This window comes from Poeciliopsis prolifica, unplaced genomic scaffold, assembly GCF_027474105.1.
Source record: "Poeciliopsis prolifica strain line A6 unplaced genomic scaffold, Auburn_PproV2 SCAFFOLD014, whole genome shotgun sequence".
Taxonomy (NCBI): Eukaryota; Metazoa; Chordata; class Actinopteri; order Cyprinodontiformes; family Poeciliidae; genus Poeciliopsis; species Poeciliopsis prolifica.
In genome coordinates, this window is record NW_026562389.1 from 5,696,486 (window position 1) to 5,715,925 (window position 19,440).

The 19,440-nt window shown below is 35.5% G+C and overlaps 1 protein-coding gene across 1 annotated transcript; it reads left to right on the forward strand.

The window, feature by feature from the left end:
• The first annotated feature begins 1,195 nt into the window (after positions 1-1,195).
• On the forward strand, positions 1,196-19,164 carry mccc2 (methylcrotonyl-CoA carboxylase subunit 2). The gene is made up of 17 exons (XM_055039424.1): positions 1,196-1,395; positions 2,764-2,830; positions 3,422-3,506; positions 3,665-3,766; positions 3,914-4,041; positions 4,269-4,381; positions 5,433-5,546; positions 8,085-8,149; positions 8,404-8,503; positions 8,594-8,689; positions 9,803-9,875; positions 9,982-10,058; positions 11,472-11,538; positions 11,628-11,784; positions 14,321-14,435; positions 15,466-15,551; positions 16,504-19,164. Exons 1-17 carry the CDS (start codon positions 1,264-1,266, stop codon positions 16,619-16,621), a joined length of 1,695 nt encoding a protein of 564 aa, XP_054895399.1. The 5' UTR covers positions 1,196-1,263; the 3' UTR covers positions 16,622-19,164.
• The last annotated feature ends 276 nt before the right edge of the window (positions 19,165-19,440 follow it).

The window sequence follows — 19,440 nt, forward strand, 5'->3', positions numbered from 1 at the left end:
GAAAATGAGTTACAGTATTAAATGAGACAGCAAACCTTTCCAAACTCCAAAGTATCATACTAAAGTCCACTTTATCACATTATGAATTATGATTCATCATCACAAGTCAAGGCTACTATCAATATCAGTTTATCATAGCTACATTCTAGCTGCCTTGCAGCTAGAATGTCAAGGGTTTATATGTTCTCCCTATGCATGTGTAGACTCTCTCCATGTTATTTATGTTCAAAAAGTCCAAGAACTGGTGAGATATGAATGTATTCGTTCTTTTTGTTTTTAGTTCTCTGTGATGGACTGTGCAAGGTATATCCTGCCTTCTTTGCCAAAAGACTTCTGAAGACAGGCATAAGCACCTCTGTGACCTTCTGAGGATTAGTGAGTATAGACCAGGGGTTCTCAGATGCAGGCCTTGAGGTCCAGTGTCATGTTTTTAGACATACTCCTGATCCAACATACCTGAATCAAATGACTGAATTAGCAACTAGAGTTATGCTAATGACTCTAGTTAACACACTCTAATCAAGTGTGTTAAAGCAGAGATACATCTACAAGTTGGAGGATACTTGACTCCAGACTACTGGTATAGACAATAGATGTATGAAGAGTGGAGATCAGCTCAGTTGAAGTACACTTTTTATCCCACATGGTGGCAGTCTTGATCCGTGATTCTCTGAGTATTATTCCCCACAGTAGTACAAGAGCTGTGGGGAACAGTCCTTTTCAATTTGGGGAATTATTTTAGTAACAATAATGTTCTTAAACATAGCTTTTAGGGTTTCTGACATATAAAATTCAGTTTGTGCTACATATTATGAACCATATAGAATACAGTTTAATAAATTAAGCCATAAAGTCTTCAGTTCCATACTTCATTAATCATAAAGTATTATTCTTTAATATTAATTTCTAGACGTTTTCATTCAAGATGACATGAGTGTTTCTATAAACTGGATATTCTTTAACCTTTAGTTTCACATGCACTTTTTGGGAGGAAATAAATACATATTTAATTTTCAGTCGTTTTGTTGACATAAACATATTTGATCTGGTAGCTACTGAACATGATTTAGTCGCTCAATCAACCTGTTAAAACAATTGATTTATTTTAACAGAATAAAAACTTGAATAAATGCGTTTCATTATCAGCAGGTGGCGACGGAGAACGTTCCGCCCTAAAACGTCAACCACAGAAGAAGATTGTCTCCACTACAGCTGACAAGCTAGCAGCTAAGTTAGCATTTTGCCCATTTGTGAGTTTTTAAAATGCTTTTACAGTACGTGAGGCCGTTGTTGCTTCGATGCAGGGTATTACCACTGCCTTGTACACGGACTTACTACGCTGACAGCGTCGCTCGGCTCGGATCCCAACCTGATAAACATTCCTCCGAATATCAGGTAGGTTAGCCTGTTGCTATAGCCTGTTAGCTTAACTGGGGAAATAACGTTACGTTCGAGTTAAACCAGGCGAGGTTGAAACTCAGTTTGGGCACCGTGGTCAGGTTGCAGTAGTGTTTGGCAACATGCATAACTACCTAAACTGTATTCTATATGGTTCATAATATATAGCAGAAACTGAATGTTATATGACAGAAACACTCAAAGCTATGTTTAAGAACATTATTGTTACTGAAGTAATTCCCCAAATTGAAAAGGAGTGGGATTTACATGGATTACATATTTTATATTTAAAGTTTTGCTGAAAATTAAGCGAAATGTGTTTTATCATTTGAAAAGAATCGCCTGAATCTTTCTGTAGACATTGTTGAGGTTGCAGTTTCAATGTGTACACGTGTGAATTCTTTTGTTTACAATGACAGTATTTAAATTATGTTCATATGACACTTAGCTTGGTGTAGAGGCACAACACTGACACTAGATGTCACTAAAGACAGTTATTTCTGATTAAAGTTTTGCTCGAGATGTAGCAGCATAACAAGTAATCTCTCATTTTATTCTTGAATCTACTACAGTAGCTTGAACAGTCCAGCTTGTTCTGGACTTACTGAAGGAAACACTACGTCCTTGCTATTTCAGTTTTATTCAGGGAAAAAATACAGATGTGCATCGCGCTTAAAACAACTCCAAATTTATATTGTGGAATAACATTATTCAGAATTTTGATTTTTAAAAATATGGGAGCTTAGTCATTAAATATCTTTGATGCTTTGCACTTTCTGGGCAATTTTTTTTCAATAACCAAGTGTGTAAACAACATTTCTATCATGACCTCTTATGGCACTGCAAGAGTCCTTACAAAAGCAGCATATCAGTCTGACTCTGAGGTTCTTGCACTGGCTACTTGTTACTCAAAGAAAAAATTAAAATCTCAAGAAGGGTTTACAAAACACTTACAAGTAAAAGCCCAGAGTACATCTCTGATCTTCTTCAATTCTCAACACCATTAAGACCTTTAAGAATGTCTGAATCAAACCTATTAACCATCCAAAGAGTCAGAGCAAAACATGCTGAAGTTGCCTTCGGTTTAGTGCACCAAAAATCCGAAATAAGCTCCCTATTCACTGCAGGAATGCTCCCAACCTGAACTCTTTTAAAACAAGGTTTAGATTCTTTTTATTTGCTGATTTGTTGTTGCCTACTACATCCTTGCTTTTTTTTTTTTTTTTTTTTTTACTTTTCTTTCAAATCTTTCTGACCTAAATTTGTTTGGATGTATGTTGTTCTTAACTGCTATGGACAAGCACTTTGAGTTTCCTTTGGCTGAAAATGCTATATAAATTTGATTACCTTGCCTTGCATTCACAGGAAAATTATGAGCGAATGAAAGTTTTGGTAGATGAACTGAGAAACCGGACAGAGAAAATCAAGTTGGGTGAGTACCAGGAAAAGCACACTTTGTGGTGAAAATTAAGCCTTCAGATGAACTGTTTGTGCGTGACTTTTGTTTTACACATTGCATAACAAAGTACAGAGCAAGAAACTTTTAAATCACTTGCAAATGTCCTTTTTAACAAAAGCAAAAAGAAAACTTTTTGAGCATCTTGTGTTTTTTATATTCATTTTTGTTATTTGAAATAAACATTAATTTATTCATATGAAATAAAGGATTGAAGATGACATTCATCATTTCCATTAAAATGTTATTTCTTAACACTCATAACTGACTAGCACTGATCTTTTCCTGACCTGGTCCCTTGCTATTTTTACTATTCAGACTAATTTAATGTATGTTTCCTAGGAAACAAGAACATTTTCATCTGATCCCAAACCTTTTGTGCAGAACTGCGTTTAGTCTTCTACTAAAACTACTTTGAGTTTAATAATAAGTTCAATTTTGTCTTAGGTACAAAAAAATAGAGACCTTAGCTAACTTTTTTTTTTACATCTTATTTGTTTTGCTTTTATAATACAATGAAAATAAATTTACAGTGTTTATTAATCTGATATGCTGTTATTACTAAAGGTGGAGGAGAAAAATCAAGGAAACTTCACACATCTCGAGGGAAGTTGTTGCCAAGAGAGCGAATAGATAGACTGCTGGATCCAGGGTATTATCATCTGCCTATTAGTTCAATTTAAAATGATTGGCTCACATCTGATTTGCACAAAGATAACCATTTCATTTTGTTATGTTAGTTTCATTTTCTCATCTACACTTAAAAATCAGCTATGATCAGTATTCAGCTTCTGTTTCTTGTTTTTGCAGGACTCCTTTTTTGGAATTTTCCCAGTTTGCAGGATATGAGTTGTATGGAAAAGAGGATGTTCCTGCCGGGGGGATGATTACTGGGATAGGACGGGTTTCAGGGTGAGTGCTGAAGCGTTTTTGTAGATATTTTCCTTAATAAAAGTAATGAACACAATAATTTGTTGACTGTTTAATGAAAGAAGACAAGCTCCAAGACAGTGTGCAGTTTTCAAATGATTAATTTAAACAGCTTTGTTTTTTTCCAAGGGTGGAATGTGTTGTTGTTGCAAATGATGCCACCGTGAAAGGAGGAACATACTACCCAATTACAGTGAAAAAACATCTTCGTGCACAAGAAATTGCTCAGCAGAACCATTTACCATGCATCTATTTGGGTACGTTTTCTTGATTTGGGTCAAAGCAATTTCATAATAAAAATTTATTATACAAAAATGTCAAAAACACTTTTTTTCACTATTTAGTTAAGAATTGAATGTTGTATTCTGAAAACAATTCTCCTATTGGTGGTGACTAGCAAGAGGTGCACATAGTTGTGCTGTTTTTCCAAAATTTGATAGAATATCTAAATATTCAAATATATAATCTTTGAATTCCCCTTCAGTGGATTCTGGAGGAGCCAATCTTCCCAGACAGGCCGAAGTCTTTCCAGACCGCGATCACTTTGGACGCATTTTCTACAACCAGGCCAGGCTGTCTTCAGAAGGAATTGCACAGGTGAGGCTTTATTTGACAAGCTCAAATTTAACAATGTTGAAATCAATCTTCTCCCTTTGTTTACCTTATATGCATAGCCTGTTGCAAACCTACTCAATATATTGCCATTTATGATGGTTTAAGTCTTAGTAGCTGCATCTAGAGCACAGATGGAGAAATTGTGACTTCTTGTTGTTGTTCTGAAGGAAACGTATTTTTTCTTGCAATACAATTTTGAAGTAACAACATATATGTAATAACAGGAACAAACAAAGCAGCATGTCTTTTTTTTCCAAAGTAGCAGCACTAAGCTCAGCAATATCTTTTCAGTTATTGAATTCAGCTCTTTTCACTGAATCTACTAAAGAGAACCATTGAATGTTTGAGTCACCGTTCTGAATGGTCATTCATCAACAGTGTCTAGAAACATTTCAGATTTCACTTTTCATTCTGGGAGTTTTGCTTTTCATCCCCTAATAATATTTTCAAGAATCTTTTTTTTCTGTCATGGAAGCTTAAAATATGTTCTCATAAGATTTGTTCATGCTCTTAGAAACGGTTTTTATTAAAAAAAAAAGAGAGAGATTAGATAGATTTGCATAGTAAGGCAGTGATTTTGCTTTTTTTACTTATAAATATTTTCAAAGGAGAAAAATGTGGAGAAAAAAGATTAATCAGTTACACATCATCAGCTTTTCTTTCTTTTTTGTAATTTTTGCCTGCTGAAAGATAAAAAGTGTGTGTAAAATTATATGCATTTGTTGTTAAACTTTGAAAGACTACAAGTTTGATGTAGCATCCCCAAAAAAGTTGAGTCAAAGCTGTGAAATCAGAACTTTTTTGGAAGCCATTACTTTGGTTTTAGGGTTTAAAACCAAAGCAATGTGTTGTGAATCATTTTTGCAATGTATCACATTTTAAACGCACTACTAAGTGAAACTTTCATAGAGAAAAATAATGCCAGAGTCAACAATTTTTCAATTTTTTTATTATTGTACTTCAAACAAGCTGGAAGGGATGTTTCTGCATTATAGATGCTTCGGTGAAGATTTAACTTCCTATTTCCTTTTAGATTGCCGTTGTGATGGGCTCGTGCACGGCTGGAGGAGCATATGTTCCAGCAATGGCAGACGAGAGCATCATTGTGCAAAAGCAAGGAACAATTTTTCTCGGAGGACCTCCTCTGGTTGGAAAATTTTTCATTTCCTTTCTGTTTTGCAAACATGAGATGAACTATGTGAATTGTTGCATACTCTCATTGCATCACATTTGATTTTGTAATTCCCATTCCAGCTGGACAGAATGATTGAGCAGCTTTTGCATTCACAAAACTGGAAATAGTGAGAGTATGTGCACTGGTTTAATTTACCAAAAAAAAAAAAAGATTTGTGCAGCAAAAACTTTCTGCATAGCTATGCTGGTTGGCCATTTTTAGTGAAATGTATTGCATGTATTTAGAACAAGATTCCCATAATAACAAATTTATAGGTTACACCATTCTCACTGATATGAGTTGCTTTATACATCCAGTTGATGTGAAATTTTTACCATCTCCTAAAAGCTGCTGTTAAGTGAGACATAGGAGAAGAACCAAGGTTCGACTAAACCTATGTTCACATAGCAGCTCTTTATGCTCAATTCTGATGTTTTGCTGAAACCAGATATTTTTTGCATATGCCATACATGGAAATGATACAAATCAGTTTTTTTTTTGGGAAATAAAAAGATTGTGTTTTTGCCATACAGACAACCATGAAGAAGACAGACATGGGTTGCATATGGGTACAAATAATCTTTTACCTACTGGGTGAAAGTACCCTAAGATCCTATGTGAAAAAAGGAAATTATCCTGACTGTTGTTATAAAAGCAAACAGTGTATAAGGTCATTTCTGGGTGAATTTATGTCAACATCTCATACCTACAGATTTCTAATTTATCCCTGCATTCTTTCATTTTGTACCAATAAACACATAATAATGGAGGAAAATATATAATTGTGATGCTGAAGATGACATTTTTTTATTACCACTCACATTTTCTTATCTTTTTTTTTTTTTTTTTTTTTACTTTTTACTTTACACATTTTTTGGGCTTCAGTGTCTCAGGCACCAGAAATATATATTAGGTGGTCCTATTAAGTGCAGTTAGTCTATTCAATTGGACCAAATGTGACTGCATGACATTTGAAATGAAATATACTTTAAGTTATTGCTTCCAAGAGACCCGGTGTCATTGCTGCTCTGGACTCACTGGTACAAATTGATGGATGTTCCGTACAAAATGTTCCGTTTTAGCAGACTGATATGAAATGAGCAGCAAAGGCAGGCAATGGTGAAGGACAGAAATGTCCAGCAACCAAAGAATTCTGTTATAAACTAATGCCATAGGTGTATAAGAGGCATTATCATTGGAGAGTTGTTGAACTGACTTATAAAGCAAAAATCATACTAGCTAGAGAAGGTTGGGAACACGTTTCTTTTTTCCAGAATGTAGAGAAGCAGAGGGCATGTTGGAATTGATAGAACAGTGCAAAGGCACAGTCTACTACAGGAGTGAAGGAGTGTCAAATCCCAGTCCTCAAAGGCAAGTGACATGCAACTTTTAGATGTGCATCTGCTGCACCACACCTGAACAGAATAATTAGATCATTAGCTTATTGTGTAGATAAGCTCTGCAAAACATATCTAAAAAAGGAGGAGGTAATTGAGCTTTGTTTTGTACCTGTGGTACATCTAAAAACTGGAGGAGATCAGCCCTTGAGGACTGGAGTTTGACACATGTGCTCTTCTACATTCATCTAAGTTTATCAAAGACCTTTAAGTGAAACTTTTAAGAAGATGTCCTTTCCTATCTTTGCTTGTGCCCTTAAAGCATCCTGAATGTTTTCCAGTCTGACAGTGCGGTGTTGTTTTGCAGTTATGGAAAATGATACTTCATCTGTTAAGACCTGAAGCACGCTGTGAGGAGATTGTTTTTCATTTCTCTCAGTAACTTTAACACCTGCTGTGTTATAAGAATCATAATGAATGCAGCGTTGTGCAAGTTGCCCATATATTCTGCATCTGTTGGGCATGCCTCTGCAAGCATGACCTTGGTACTGTTTGTTTTTGAGTTAGAAGACTGAATGGACAAAATAAATGCTGCTAATACGCTTTGGGGTAGTTCAAACCTTTATACCACAACTCCCTACTGGCTCATTCACTTTGTACCTGTCAGTCTATTTTTCTGGAGAGTGAAGTATTGTCTTGGTAATGAGAAAACCACAATACTTCTAAAAGTTAGATTTAATCGAATATTATTTGTTGAATGCTTTTTATATTACACCGTTAATTTCCATTAATTGTTATTCTGATCTGTGTTTGATTCAGTTGAATCTTATCAGATGTGACAGATTATTATCTAAAATAACTCTGCGCAACCTCTTGTGAATGGACATTACAGATTAGAGTTGTATGACCAAATTTTCTTGAAAACTATTTGTAGATTATGTACAATTACTGCAAGTAATTTTACTTGAATGTACAAGATGGATAAAAGATCCTGTCCCAAAATACTGAAATGGTGATGGGAGAGAGGATAACTAGCAAATTATTCAGAAAAACTCAAAAGTGTTTTTAATTACTTAAAATCTCTTCATTTATAAAATTAGCATCTTGGCTGCAGAGAAGGGTGGAAAGCATTTCTGTGATTGTTTAATTTTCTGAACACTTCCTTCTTCGATAGGTAAAAGCTGCCACGGGGGAAGAAGTATCTGCAGAAGATCTTGGTGGTGCTGATCTGCACTGCAAGTATGAATGCAGCATTTAGATTTATATTTGTTAACATTGTTTTAGCCACTGCACATATACCAGCGATGCAATTTCTAATTTCAGCTTAGTGTTAGTGTTCTGTTCCCTGATTGAAATTATTTGATAGCAAAAACAAATCGGATTGCATCGACGGCGGCATATTTCACCTGCTCTCATCTTCATGATCATTTCTCAACCACTGATTTATATTCTATAATAGCTCCATTGTGATTGGTTTGCTTCCAATTTCACAGAAAATCTGGCGTGACAGACCACTACGCTTTAGATGATAACCACGCACTCCATTTAGCTCGGAAGACGGTCCGAAGTCTCAACTACAGGAAGAACATTGAGGTCAATCCAACGATTCCTGTAATTGCTAATTATGGTCACCTAATTGTGCCTGAACTGCCTATTACATCTGTGTCTACTTTATTTTATCAGGTTACTGTAGAACCTACTGAAGCCCCCCTTTATCCCTCAGATGAGCTTTACGGGATAGTTGGAGATAACTTGAAACGCAACTTTGATATCAGAGAGGTAATTGGCCTTTTCAGACCGCACTACAGAAAAGATGATCTTTGATGTGATGATTTGTCTTTCAGGCGTTAGACTGTGAGATAGGTTTTCTTTGTTTTTGAGCTCTTACATGGGAATACATAATGAAGTAAAAATCATTCCAGAGCTCCTCTCCGAATGCTAATTAGATATTGAGGCTGAATAGATCTCAATTTAATTAAAGGGAAAGAATAAAACAAATTATAACCACCACACACTAGTATGTGTTTAATCTTAAATAGGGCTACAATTAATTATTTTAGAAATCAATTATTCTATTCTTTATTCTGACAATTAATGTGATGAAAAAACATGGCACATTCTGTAGATTTTTGTTTAATCACTTAAGCTTTTTTATACAATGTTGGAAATACATTTAAAGGTTTTTTTCCTGATTTTTTTACAGATCTTGAACCGAGTGAAACTATTTCTTTCACTTGAGGAGTTCTGTGTATAACATATTTATAGACAAAGAAGGTTTTGTTTTTATCTTAACTTAAAAATGCATGAATGTTTGTGCAGTTTTGGTTTAATTACTAGTCTGTATTCTGCAGTTAACAATTAGCCGATTATTGTATTAGTTATTTAAAAAAAATAGATTCATTACGATTAATCTAATTACTCATTTCAGCACTAACTCTAAGCTTTGTAAAGCCACACAGACATGGCTTTAAAGGCTCAGAGTGAACAATGTTGAGATGTCATGTTCAGGTTTTCAGTTGATTGTGGCTGTTTGGTATCAGTCACGCTGTTTTCCTTCTCTGTCTTCTCCTGAGACTCTGATACTTGATGTAAACTCAGGAGCAGAAATTATTGTTAACTCAAGCAATGCCACAGCGTCTGTGGTGTAGAGCAGCATTGGCGGTCTGTTTAGGTATTGGGAACAACCAGCTGCTCCTTTTTATTTACAGGGCTCTTGTTTTTTATCAGGAACAGGCAGCCCAACACAGCATGCGGCCAAATCACTTTAATAAAGCAGGTTTCGTAAAATTTGTGACATTATTGCCCAATGCAGCTCGGTTTTCTGCCTCAGGGCCTTGTTTTCTGACATTTCGTTACACACCTCTATGAGCTGACACATTCATTCGTTTGCAGGTTATTGCCAGAATTGTGGACGGCAGTAAATTTGATGAGTTCAAGGCATTTTATGGAGACACGCTTGTTACAGGTATACAGGCTGGTATTGTTTTCAATTTCTACAGTGCAGGTTGTTTTTTTTTTGTTTCTTTTTCTGTCAGCCTCACCTTTCAATATCTAATTTGTGCCTTTTTTAGGCTTCTCAAGAATCTTTGGATACCCTGTTGGAATTATTGGCAACAATGGAGTCCTGTTTTCAGAGTCTGCAAAAAAGGTACTTGTCCTTTGGAACTAAAAAATAATATGAGTGTCACCTTGAAAAAAGAGCAATATAACATTTATGCACCCTGAAAATGTCAAGGTCTTAAAGCAGAATCCTGAAATGGTTCAGGATGACCTCAGAGATTCGCTGCTCACAAAGAATGCCTGAATGTTTCGCTTGTATTGCAGAAGCTTTGGCATTCATAAGTGCTTTGCATTGACCCTTCACTGTCGAGCTGCAGAGTTTCTCTCATAAAGTAACCTTTTAAATTCCACTTGTCTTCCAATAAGTTCTCTAAAAAGGCTATTATAATAGCATTAGAGTTTGAAACCACAGGACATTCATAATTGTCATTTTGCATGATTCAGTTAACTTGGAAGCCAATTTGCTTTGAGCAGAGCTGAACTTCACGGCAGGATTAAAAAAAGATGAGTCAAATCTGTTTTTTTTTTTTGAAACAGGTTTTAAATTAGATTACAAGCTTCACTTCTGAAAAAAAAAAGACTTTTTATTCTATTTCTTATTGTCGGGTCTCCTCGAGACAGGCTGTCTCATCAGAGTAATTACTGTCAAAAAAGGGCCGACAGTGGTTCGTGTGGAGAAAGCATGCTTGGAGAGCATATTCAACAAAAATCAATACATCACCTGGTTTTCAAGATTCATTTATGAGACACACTGTCATTGCTTTAAACAGGTCTAGGCTTCAATTATACAAGGTGTTGGGTGATTGAAAAGCATATCTGTCAGGTATTTGTGCAAAGAAAAAGAAGTAAGGGCGATAGAAAGATGATCTTAGGCAAAGACTTACCACACAACTGCTGCTAATTGTCTGCTTTTTACTCCTTTTTACAAGTTGTGTGCAATGTTGAATGCAGTGAAATCTCCCTGTCGAGCGAACCAAAATAAGTTCTTAAAACATTACCCCAAATAAAGCATTAGTGTTTAAAATAATGACAGAGCAGCCTTGAATTTTGTTTGGCTCTTAAGGAGCTTCTAACTCTTCTGTGTTTAATTCTTGATATGAACCAACCGAATACAAGTAAATTCTCAACTAAAATACTTCCTTAATACTGCAGCTTTTTTCAGGTTTCACTATTTATATGTCAAATATATAAAAATATTAATTTAAAAGTGATGCTAGTAGCTCAGTTTTCAGGGAATGTTTTGGGTTATTTGGTCAGTTTTTGAAGGCCTATTGTTCAGATAGTACCTGAAAATAATTTTTGGTGTATCCATCCATCCCTGGATTTTATTTATTGCTTGAGACATACAGTTATATTTGATGCAGCATCTTATTTGAAACATATGTACTTATTTTACTCTTGAGATGCCAAGACTTTTAATGGAATGAAGATACATAGCTGAGATTTTACCTCTTGGCAGCTCTCCTATTAGTAATAACTAAAAAAAAATATTTTTATTCAGGGAACCCATTTCATCGAATTATGCTGCCAAAGAAACATTCCTCTGATTTTCCTTCAAAACATAACAGGTTGGTGCAAATTTTTCCTCCTCTTTTGGAATATTGATGCACTGTTTTGCAGTGGCAAACTATTCTTCTTTTTATTTTTTTGTCCTAAGGGTTCATGGTGGGAAGGGAGTATGAAGCTGGAGGTATTGCCAAAGATGGAGCTAAGATGGTCACTGCTGTTGCCTGTGCCAATGTGCCAAAGATAACAGTTATCATTGGAGGCTCCTACGGTGCAGGCAATTACGGCATGTGTGGAAGAGCGTACAGGTATAATAAAGTAGTCTCTTGCTGTTGGGTTGGGTGATTTGATACAGAAGCAAAAAACCTTTAAAAACTGTTCCCTTTCTTGTACTGGTTTCATATTCACAATGCCTCATTTACATACATGTGGAAATGTTGCTTTCTTATGAACAAAGACCTTCTTCTTGGAATCACTTAAAGGCCAAAGACATTTTCAGTCATCTTAAGTTTTCACCACAGTTATGGTTTGCTTTATTATTTCATCTTAGAAAACCATCAAGAAAAAAGTAAGATAACTGGAGATTATAGGAATATAATTTCATATCTGGTAAATAGGTTTGTCTACAAATCATAAGTTTATCAGCAATCATTGACATTCTATACAGTGGGCTTTGTGTAACATTTTTTCTATCATATTGCATTGTTTTTGAAGTGTTGACCTTCATGTGCAATTCTTGGACGATTGAGATTTTAAAAAAAATAAAATAAAATCAATACAAAAGATTAATTAAGACCAGAAGCAAAAAGGTAATGCAAAATTTATAAAAAATTTTTAATAAACTCAATAATAAAACAAAACTAAATCTCAAAATCGATAAATTGGCATCTAAAAAGAAAAGTTTTATGAATCAGAAACCAAAATCAAACTAAATAAAATATTATAAATCTGTTAAAATGAAGTACACAAACTATAAAAACTTGTTCCTTGCTACCAAGAGGACCACAAACATCACATGAAGAAAATGAGCCATGAAGCAACTGCAAAATTGCAGTTGCACACTGCAAAATGTGCGACACATTTGCAGTGTCGCACATGAACATGGCTAAATGTTCATGGATGCACTTTCAGTTTTTTGTTCTGCCCATGCAACTTCAGCTAATAAAACAGCTACAAACAAACCAACACCCCCCTGGGCTTGGTGGAGAGGAGTTTGTGTTAAACATGGTTTTGCGAATATTTTACTACAAAGGCAAAACAACAGCATGATTGAACTGCTGACATGACTCAGCATGATGTACCTTCTTGCGTTTCTTCACTTTAACTTTCTAAAGATCAGTGAAACTGAGAATAATTCATTATGACTCAGTAATATTGTCCACTGCCAAGACTGTTATTTCAGTCTAATTACACAATATGTTGAAATTTAAATTAACTAATGACTGCAGGCCAGTCATTAGTTAATGGAAAGACTGGATGATTTGATTTGACACAAGCTGATTTCTGATGTCAGCTTGGTAGGATGAGAACAACATACTCTAAATTTGAGTAAACAGGCTGTTTTTGTTGTGAAATATTTATTTTCAGAACCTCCTTTGCACCATCGTTCCACCTTAACAGCTCAGAAAATATGTTTCCATTAAGCCACCAGTATTTCCCATTTGGTACTTCACACCAACCAGAGGCAGCTCAGTGCAGCATGGGTTGGTGCCTCCTCACAGCAGTCTGTTGTCATGGAAATTAACTCCGACACAACTCTCGAACTCAAGTTTTTTGGTTTTGAAAATGTAGTGGCACTGTAAAACGCTTGTCTAATGCCTCACAGTAGCAACGTAAAAAAATTAACAAGGGAGCAACCACTTTAGCTGTAATTACTGTAGCAGTCAGCAGCTGTTTCCAGCTTCTGAATGACAGAACAGACTAAAACCAGTGAGCCTAACATGTCCTTAGAAACATTTTCTTTCCATCTGAAATTGTTGTGACATTTTTATAAATATTTACTGCGACATGATGTTGGATTTGGGATGCTGAATTCACAACACCAGTTGTTTTTTTTAGGAATTAAAAAAACTTCGTGGGAATGAAATACTATTTTCATCTAAAATGCAGAAAATACACTTACTGCACTGTTTTAATAAAGACAAGACATTTAAAATATCAGCTGTTTGTTAAACTTGCATTTCATACAATAAGAACTTCATCTAGATTTGTTTTTATCATTTCGTATATGTTCAAAACATATCAACATTTTCTACTTTTAATATCAATGACCATTGTTTGATTCTCCTATAAATGGAGTTATGTAAGCACCATTTATTTATGTTCTCTAAGCTAATATTTGTTTTAATGATGTTTGTTGTTTAATGCAGCAAAAAATAATTTATAAAGGCATTGAGATGTTCTTGTAAAGTCATCAAGATACTACACACAATTTGTTTCTTGGGGGTCTGTGTATAGAATGAAGTATTATTTTTTATCAAAGTAATTGCTATGTAACTATTATGGATGAAGTTAAGTTTTGTTTTCATCACAAATTAGATTTTTATTGTGAAATTTAGCAGCAATAGCCACAGTGCTAATCACGAACACTGTCTGCTTTCAAGTGTTTCATTCAGGAAAACTGGAGAGATTGTGTTCTTGCAAATTAGCAACTAGTTATATACACCATTCAACAACAATTAGAAAGTGTAACTTAGGATAACCTATTTTTTATGCTTTTAACCAGGTGTTAACGTGTTTCATATATTTGTAAATAAACAATTTTCGGTTTACTCAAGATTCAGGGTGTTATTTTACTAAAAAGACTGCAATTCAATTTATAATTGTTTTTTTTTTTCCTCACAGCCCCCGATTCCTCTACATGTGGCCCAATTCAAGAATCTCTGTAATGGGAGGAGAGCAGGCGGCGACAGTCCTGGCCACCATCACTAAAGATCAGAGGACACGTGAAGGAAAGGAGGTAATACCTTAACATAAATCTGCCCTTCTCTTCGCAGCCATAAATTGTCTGTGGCTGATTTGCTGCCAAAAGAATAAACATTATGAAAGGCACATTTCTTCCAGTGATGGTAAATCACTACAGAATAAAATTAGATCAGCGTTAAGTGAAACTGTGATGCCTTATCCAGAACAGTGCAGACATTAAGTGGCTGTAATTAAATTGTCTCAGGTTTGCTGTTATAGGTGTATTAACAGTGCATTAATTGCTTCACAATGACACAGCTGTGCCGTGGAAACTGGCAATTTAATGATGTGTAAGCCATCTGAAAGAAAAAGAAAAAATAGCACACTGAACTGTAGCGTGTATTTTGTGAAATTCTTTCAAAGCTCTGACTCTTAGTTGAACCTGGGTGAAGAAAAAATGCATGTCAGAAATTTTGTTGAAACTGACTAAACTCACTAAAGTATTCATATACTTTTAATTTGTCTGCATTTCGTCATGCTATAAGAAGCTTCAACAAGAGAGAAGGGAAGAAACATCTGCGGTCATGATTTAAAAATAGAATAGATGGATTTTGTCAAGTGTTTTTGAACAGAAACGGCAGTGCATAGGTGATTACTAACCCACAAATAAGAATGGGCCACTATAGAAAGGACTAAATACTTGGGCAATTTTTTAAAAGTGCAGCAGAACACCAAATATGTGGAAGATTTTTTTTTCCTTTTACATAGTTTAGTTTTAAGTTTAGTTGAATTTTTTGCTTGAAAGTTTTTCAGATCCACAGCTTGCCCCTTTCATCCTTGAAACTAAACTAAAAGCAGTGGGAAGCTGTTGCGTGTCCTCAGTGTTTTTCATTATTTGATTTTTTTTTTTTCTTTAGAAGAATTGGCTCAGTATTTCCAAGCGGACAAGAGCAGCGTTCATAACAAATGAAAGGCTGTGTGCTTTCAGCTTTACATTTCATCTTCACCTTCAATAATTCAGACCAACCTTTAAAATGCCTCCAGCGCCTTCATTGTCCTGTTCTGTTCTCACAATTTATTCACAGTTCACAGCTGAACAAGAGGCTGCCATGAAGGAACCAATTGTTCGTCGGTTTGAAGAGGAAGGCAGTCCATATTACTCCAGTGCCAGGTGAGATTTGGTCAAGCCACATCACATTTATGAGGCACGAGTGTACTGAAAAAGAACCATGTCCTCCACGATGGTTCTATTTATTTCTTTTTGTTTGGAAATCAATACCTGTCTCAATACCTGTGACAGGTAGGTATTGAGACAGGTATTGTTTTCTCACCAACAAAACCTGCCTCACTATAATAATATAATAATATGAAGCTATAATAATATTTGACAAAACTGTCTTGCTTCTCTTTATTTTGAAATATTTTCAGTACTTGGAATTCTGTTTTATCCTGGACCCAAGCAAGGCAGTCTGTTGATACATGAGAAGTGACGCAAGAATTTGTTTTATTTCCATTAAGGCTCCTGTTGCTTTTTTTCCAATTACTTTTCATTTAGTCCTGTGGACATTGATCAGTGTGCATGTGAGACTGGAGCTTATCAAAAGAAGATTTTGTTATTTGAATCAATACATATGTTATTAAATGGGCAGATTTAATATAACTTTTGAACATGTCTGTTCTTTTAATGTTTTTTTTATGAAGGCGTACAAGCCTTGCATTTTGCGCTCTATGTTTTAATCTGATGCTGCCTGATGCTAACAAAGCCCCTGTAAAGAAAAACAAAACAAAAAAAAACACACAAATCAGTTCTCTGCTTTGCAGTAAGCACTATGTTTAGATCAATAAGATTAAGAACATTTGGTTCAGACTGATTGGTTTGTATTGGCTCAGCCTGAGGGAAAGCCTGGACTTTGTTGTCAAGTTTTGGCTGTGAATAACTATAATGGCTTCAGACAATTATAAACTAATAATTTAGATCAAAATTAATAGGTGGGGGCACCACTCGATTTTTGAGAAAATTATTTTGAGGAATTAATAGAAGGAATTTGACTGAATTAGAAAATAAATAACCACTGTGCATTTATGAGAACTGGCCAACAATGTAAGATGCTTTATTTTTACAGATTGTGGGATGATGGGATCATTGACCCTGCAGACACTCGTCTGGTTCTGGGACTGAGCCTCAGCGCAGCACTCAACGCACCAATAAAAAAGACCCACTTCGGAGTGTTTAGGATGTAATTTCATGTAGTTTATGATGTAAATAGACATCTCTTTGTAGCATAGATTGTAAAGTGTGGAAAACAGATTTCAACAGGAATCCATCTTTGGAGGAATAGATGATGTAAGTAGTTCTCATTGTGGGTTATTTCCACAATGAAGTTGTGCCTGTACACTGTACAAACAACTGTTCTTGGAAACATTTTTTCTTGGTTAGATTATGTTTTTATCACTTACTCTAAATAAAGATTAAAGAGATGAAACCCTAAAGTTTTAATTGTTTGACCTATTAATAGTGCAAGGAGACATTTCCTCATGAGGGGGCACTATTTAGCCAAAAATGATACACTATACCTTGTTTAGTGAGACCTAAAGGGTGTTTTTATTCTGGCTTTCTGAATTCCTTACTTAATGCCTTTGATTGAGCAAAAGAGGAAATGATACATATGTATGTATATGGTATCATATGTTGTGGTGCAGTTTATGTAATTAAAGATTGCCTTTTTACATTTAGTTAGGTATTTATTATTTTACTGAACAGTTTCACTCCCGTGTGAATCAGTTCACCCTCTTAGTTTTGCATCAGGGATTTGGTGCATCATTGGATTTACATGTTTGCATGGATTCAGCTGGTTAAAGTGCTTAACCAAAAGCCCTTCACGCTCTCTGTGAATGACGGTAGTTGATGCACTGGGGCTGTGGAGAGGTTCACCATGGAGAGAGAAAGTAGAAATAACAGGGCATCATGTGGGCATGAGTTTATCTATGTGTTGCCCACACCTCCCACTAGACCTTCATCTTCCTGCTCCAAATGTCACTGTAGGAGGCATTCCAAAATTTCACATCATGGCTTCTCAAATAGTGGATGTTCAGCAGATAAAGACAGAGCAGATATTTCAGAAAAGTCTTCAGCCTCACAAAAGAAACGGACTGGAGCTGTGAGAAACATTGATTTGCCATAGGAAATTATAGCAATTCTGAATCTGTACTGTCTTTGTTGGAAATAGTTTCTGCCCGTCTGCAAAACGATCATTTATTGCGCATCTTCCAGGTCTCTAACAGAGCAGAGCTTGGCTTTCAGTCTGTTCAGAATAATCTGGCAAGCTTTCGATCTGCTTCAGAGTGCTCTGCCTCCAAGGTTCACAGCCTTTCTTTGCTTATATTGGATTAAAAAGCAGTCAAGACAAATGGCCAGACACGTAGACGAGCACACTGAATAACAGTGATGTGCTAGATGATTTATCTAAGAGAAAATAAAATGTCTTTGGGCAATTGAACAAAGATGAAACTAGTGAAAGAGATGAAAGTCAAGTGAGGCTCATCGAAGGCAACAGCACAGCTGTGAGTGGCATCTCAATACACTAGATTGTCATCAAAAAGACGAGTTATATCACTGTCAAATCAAAAAGGAAAACTTCATTTTTCCTGGGGTCATATAAACTGTTTGTTTTGATGATGGCTTAATCTGTTTCTCTTAAAAATAGAATATTACATCAGACCAAATTTTATTCTATAACCCACACAATCATGGATAACACTACTTGCTTGATAGTTGTCCTACAGACAACTATCAAGCTTTTTTTTTTCTCCACAGAGAAAAAAAAGCCAGGGAAAAGAACATTAGGTTTTACAGAGTTCTGTGTGCAAACATTTGAACAGAAAGTTGAGGAGGAGGGAAAATTGGGCTTTGCCTTACAATTCTCAATGCTGGATCATCCCTGATACTGTGCACCTTCCTCTAGCTGTACGACTAAAAGAGATAAAGTCTTGTTCTGCAACTGGAGTCTGTACTTTAACGACCACGTGTGCAGGTAATGAGCTACAGCTGTCACGTACCGTATGCGAAACTACGCCTTAACCAGAAACTTCATCACAGCTGTCCTCTCCGAGCTAAGAAAAATAATTGCTCAGTGGTAGAAAATCCTCAATTCAGATTAAAGTAAGTCAAGGTATTATCTGGAGAAAAAGTAGAGACGCAGAGTCCATGTTATTGAAGAGTGAAGCGTCTATCGTGTCATCTGCCGGTGCTGGTCCACTGTGTTTTATTAATGCAGCTGACAAACTTTTTGGAGATGTGGATTTAAATTTTACAGCTGGACTTGGCTAATGCCATTAATAAAGCAATCAGCCACATGCTAAAAAGGAATTAATGTTTTTATTACATCAGTGAGACTCATCAAAGGTTTGCTTTTTAAACTGATATGCATAAACTTTTCTATCGTTTCAATTCACAGAGATCACCTGCTAGAGCTGAAGCAATTTTATCTGAAAAGCCTTATTGAAAACAAAGTATTTCGAGCTTCCAGCTGAAGTGTGATTTGACATTTTGTTTCGACTTGATGCAGATAAGGGTTTTCTAGCTGAGCTGTATATTGTGTAAACAGTGAGTGAACCTCCACGTTGCTAAATATAGCTGAGTTCAAAATACCAAGCATGTATTTTTAAAGACAGTAAAGCTCAAAGTTTTATTATATTTATGGACACATAATGATTTGAATTCTGTTTGAAGGAATGCATTTCTAATTTCTTATTGATCTACAGAAAGTAAAGGAATGGGAATATCAGGTGTGCTGCATTTTTTGTTTTTGCAAACTCACATGTTTTCTGTTTAAATAAAAAAAATGCCTGAAGGTTTAGGGTTGTAAATCTCTCAGCTATTTTTTTATTTGTGTAACCCACTATGAAAAGCTTCACATCTATGTTGCAGAGTCAACAGACTTCTGGCACCTGTAAAGAATTATTCCAGCGCCCTGACAAACACAGATTTCACACATTTCACATTTCCTTGGCATTGCTTTATTTATCCTCAAAAACAGCATATTTGATGTCACCTCACAACT

Excerpts from the sequence above, each read along its gene's own strand:
- mccc2 (XM_055039424.1), top strand. The coding sequence starts at position 1,264 with ATGCTTTTACAGTACGTGAGGCCGTTGTTGCTTCGATGCAGGGTATTA. Across the intron at positions 11,539-11,627 it reads TTTCCTTCAAAACATAACAG|GGTTCATGGTGGGAAGGGAG; the intron begins GTTGGTGCAAAT and ends TTTTGTCCTAAG. Across the intron at positions 15,552-16,503 it reads CCATATTACTCCAGTGCCAG|ATTGTGGGATGATGGGATCA; the intron begins GTGAGATTTGGT and ends TTATTTTTACAG.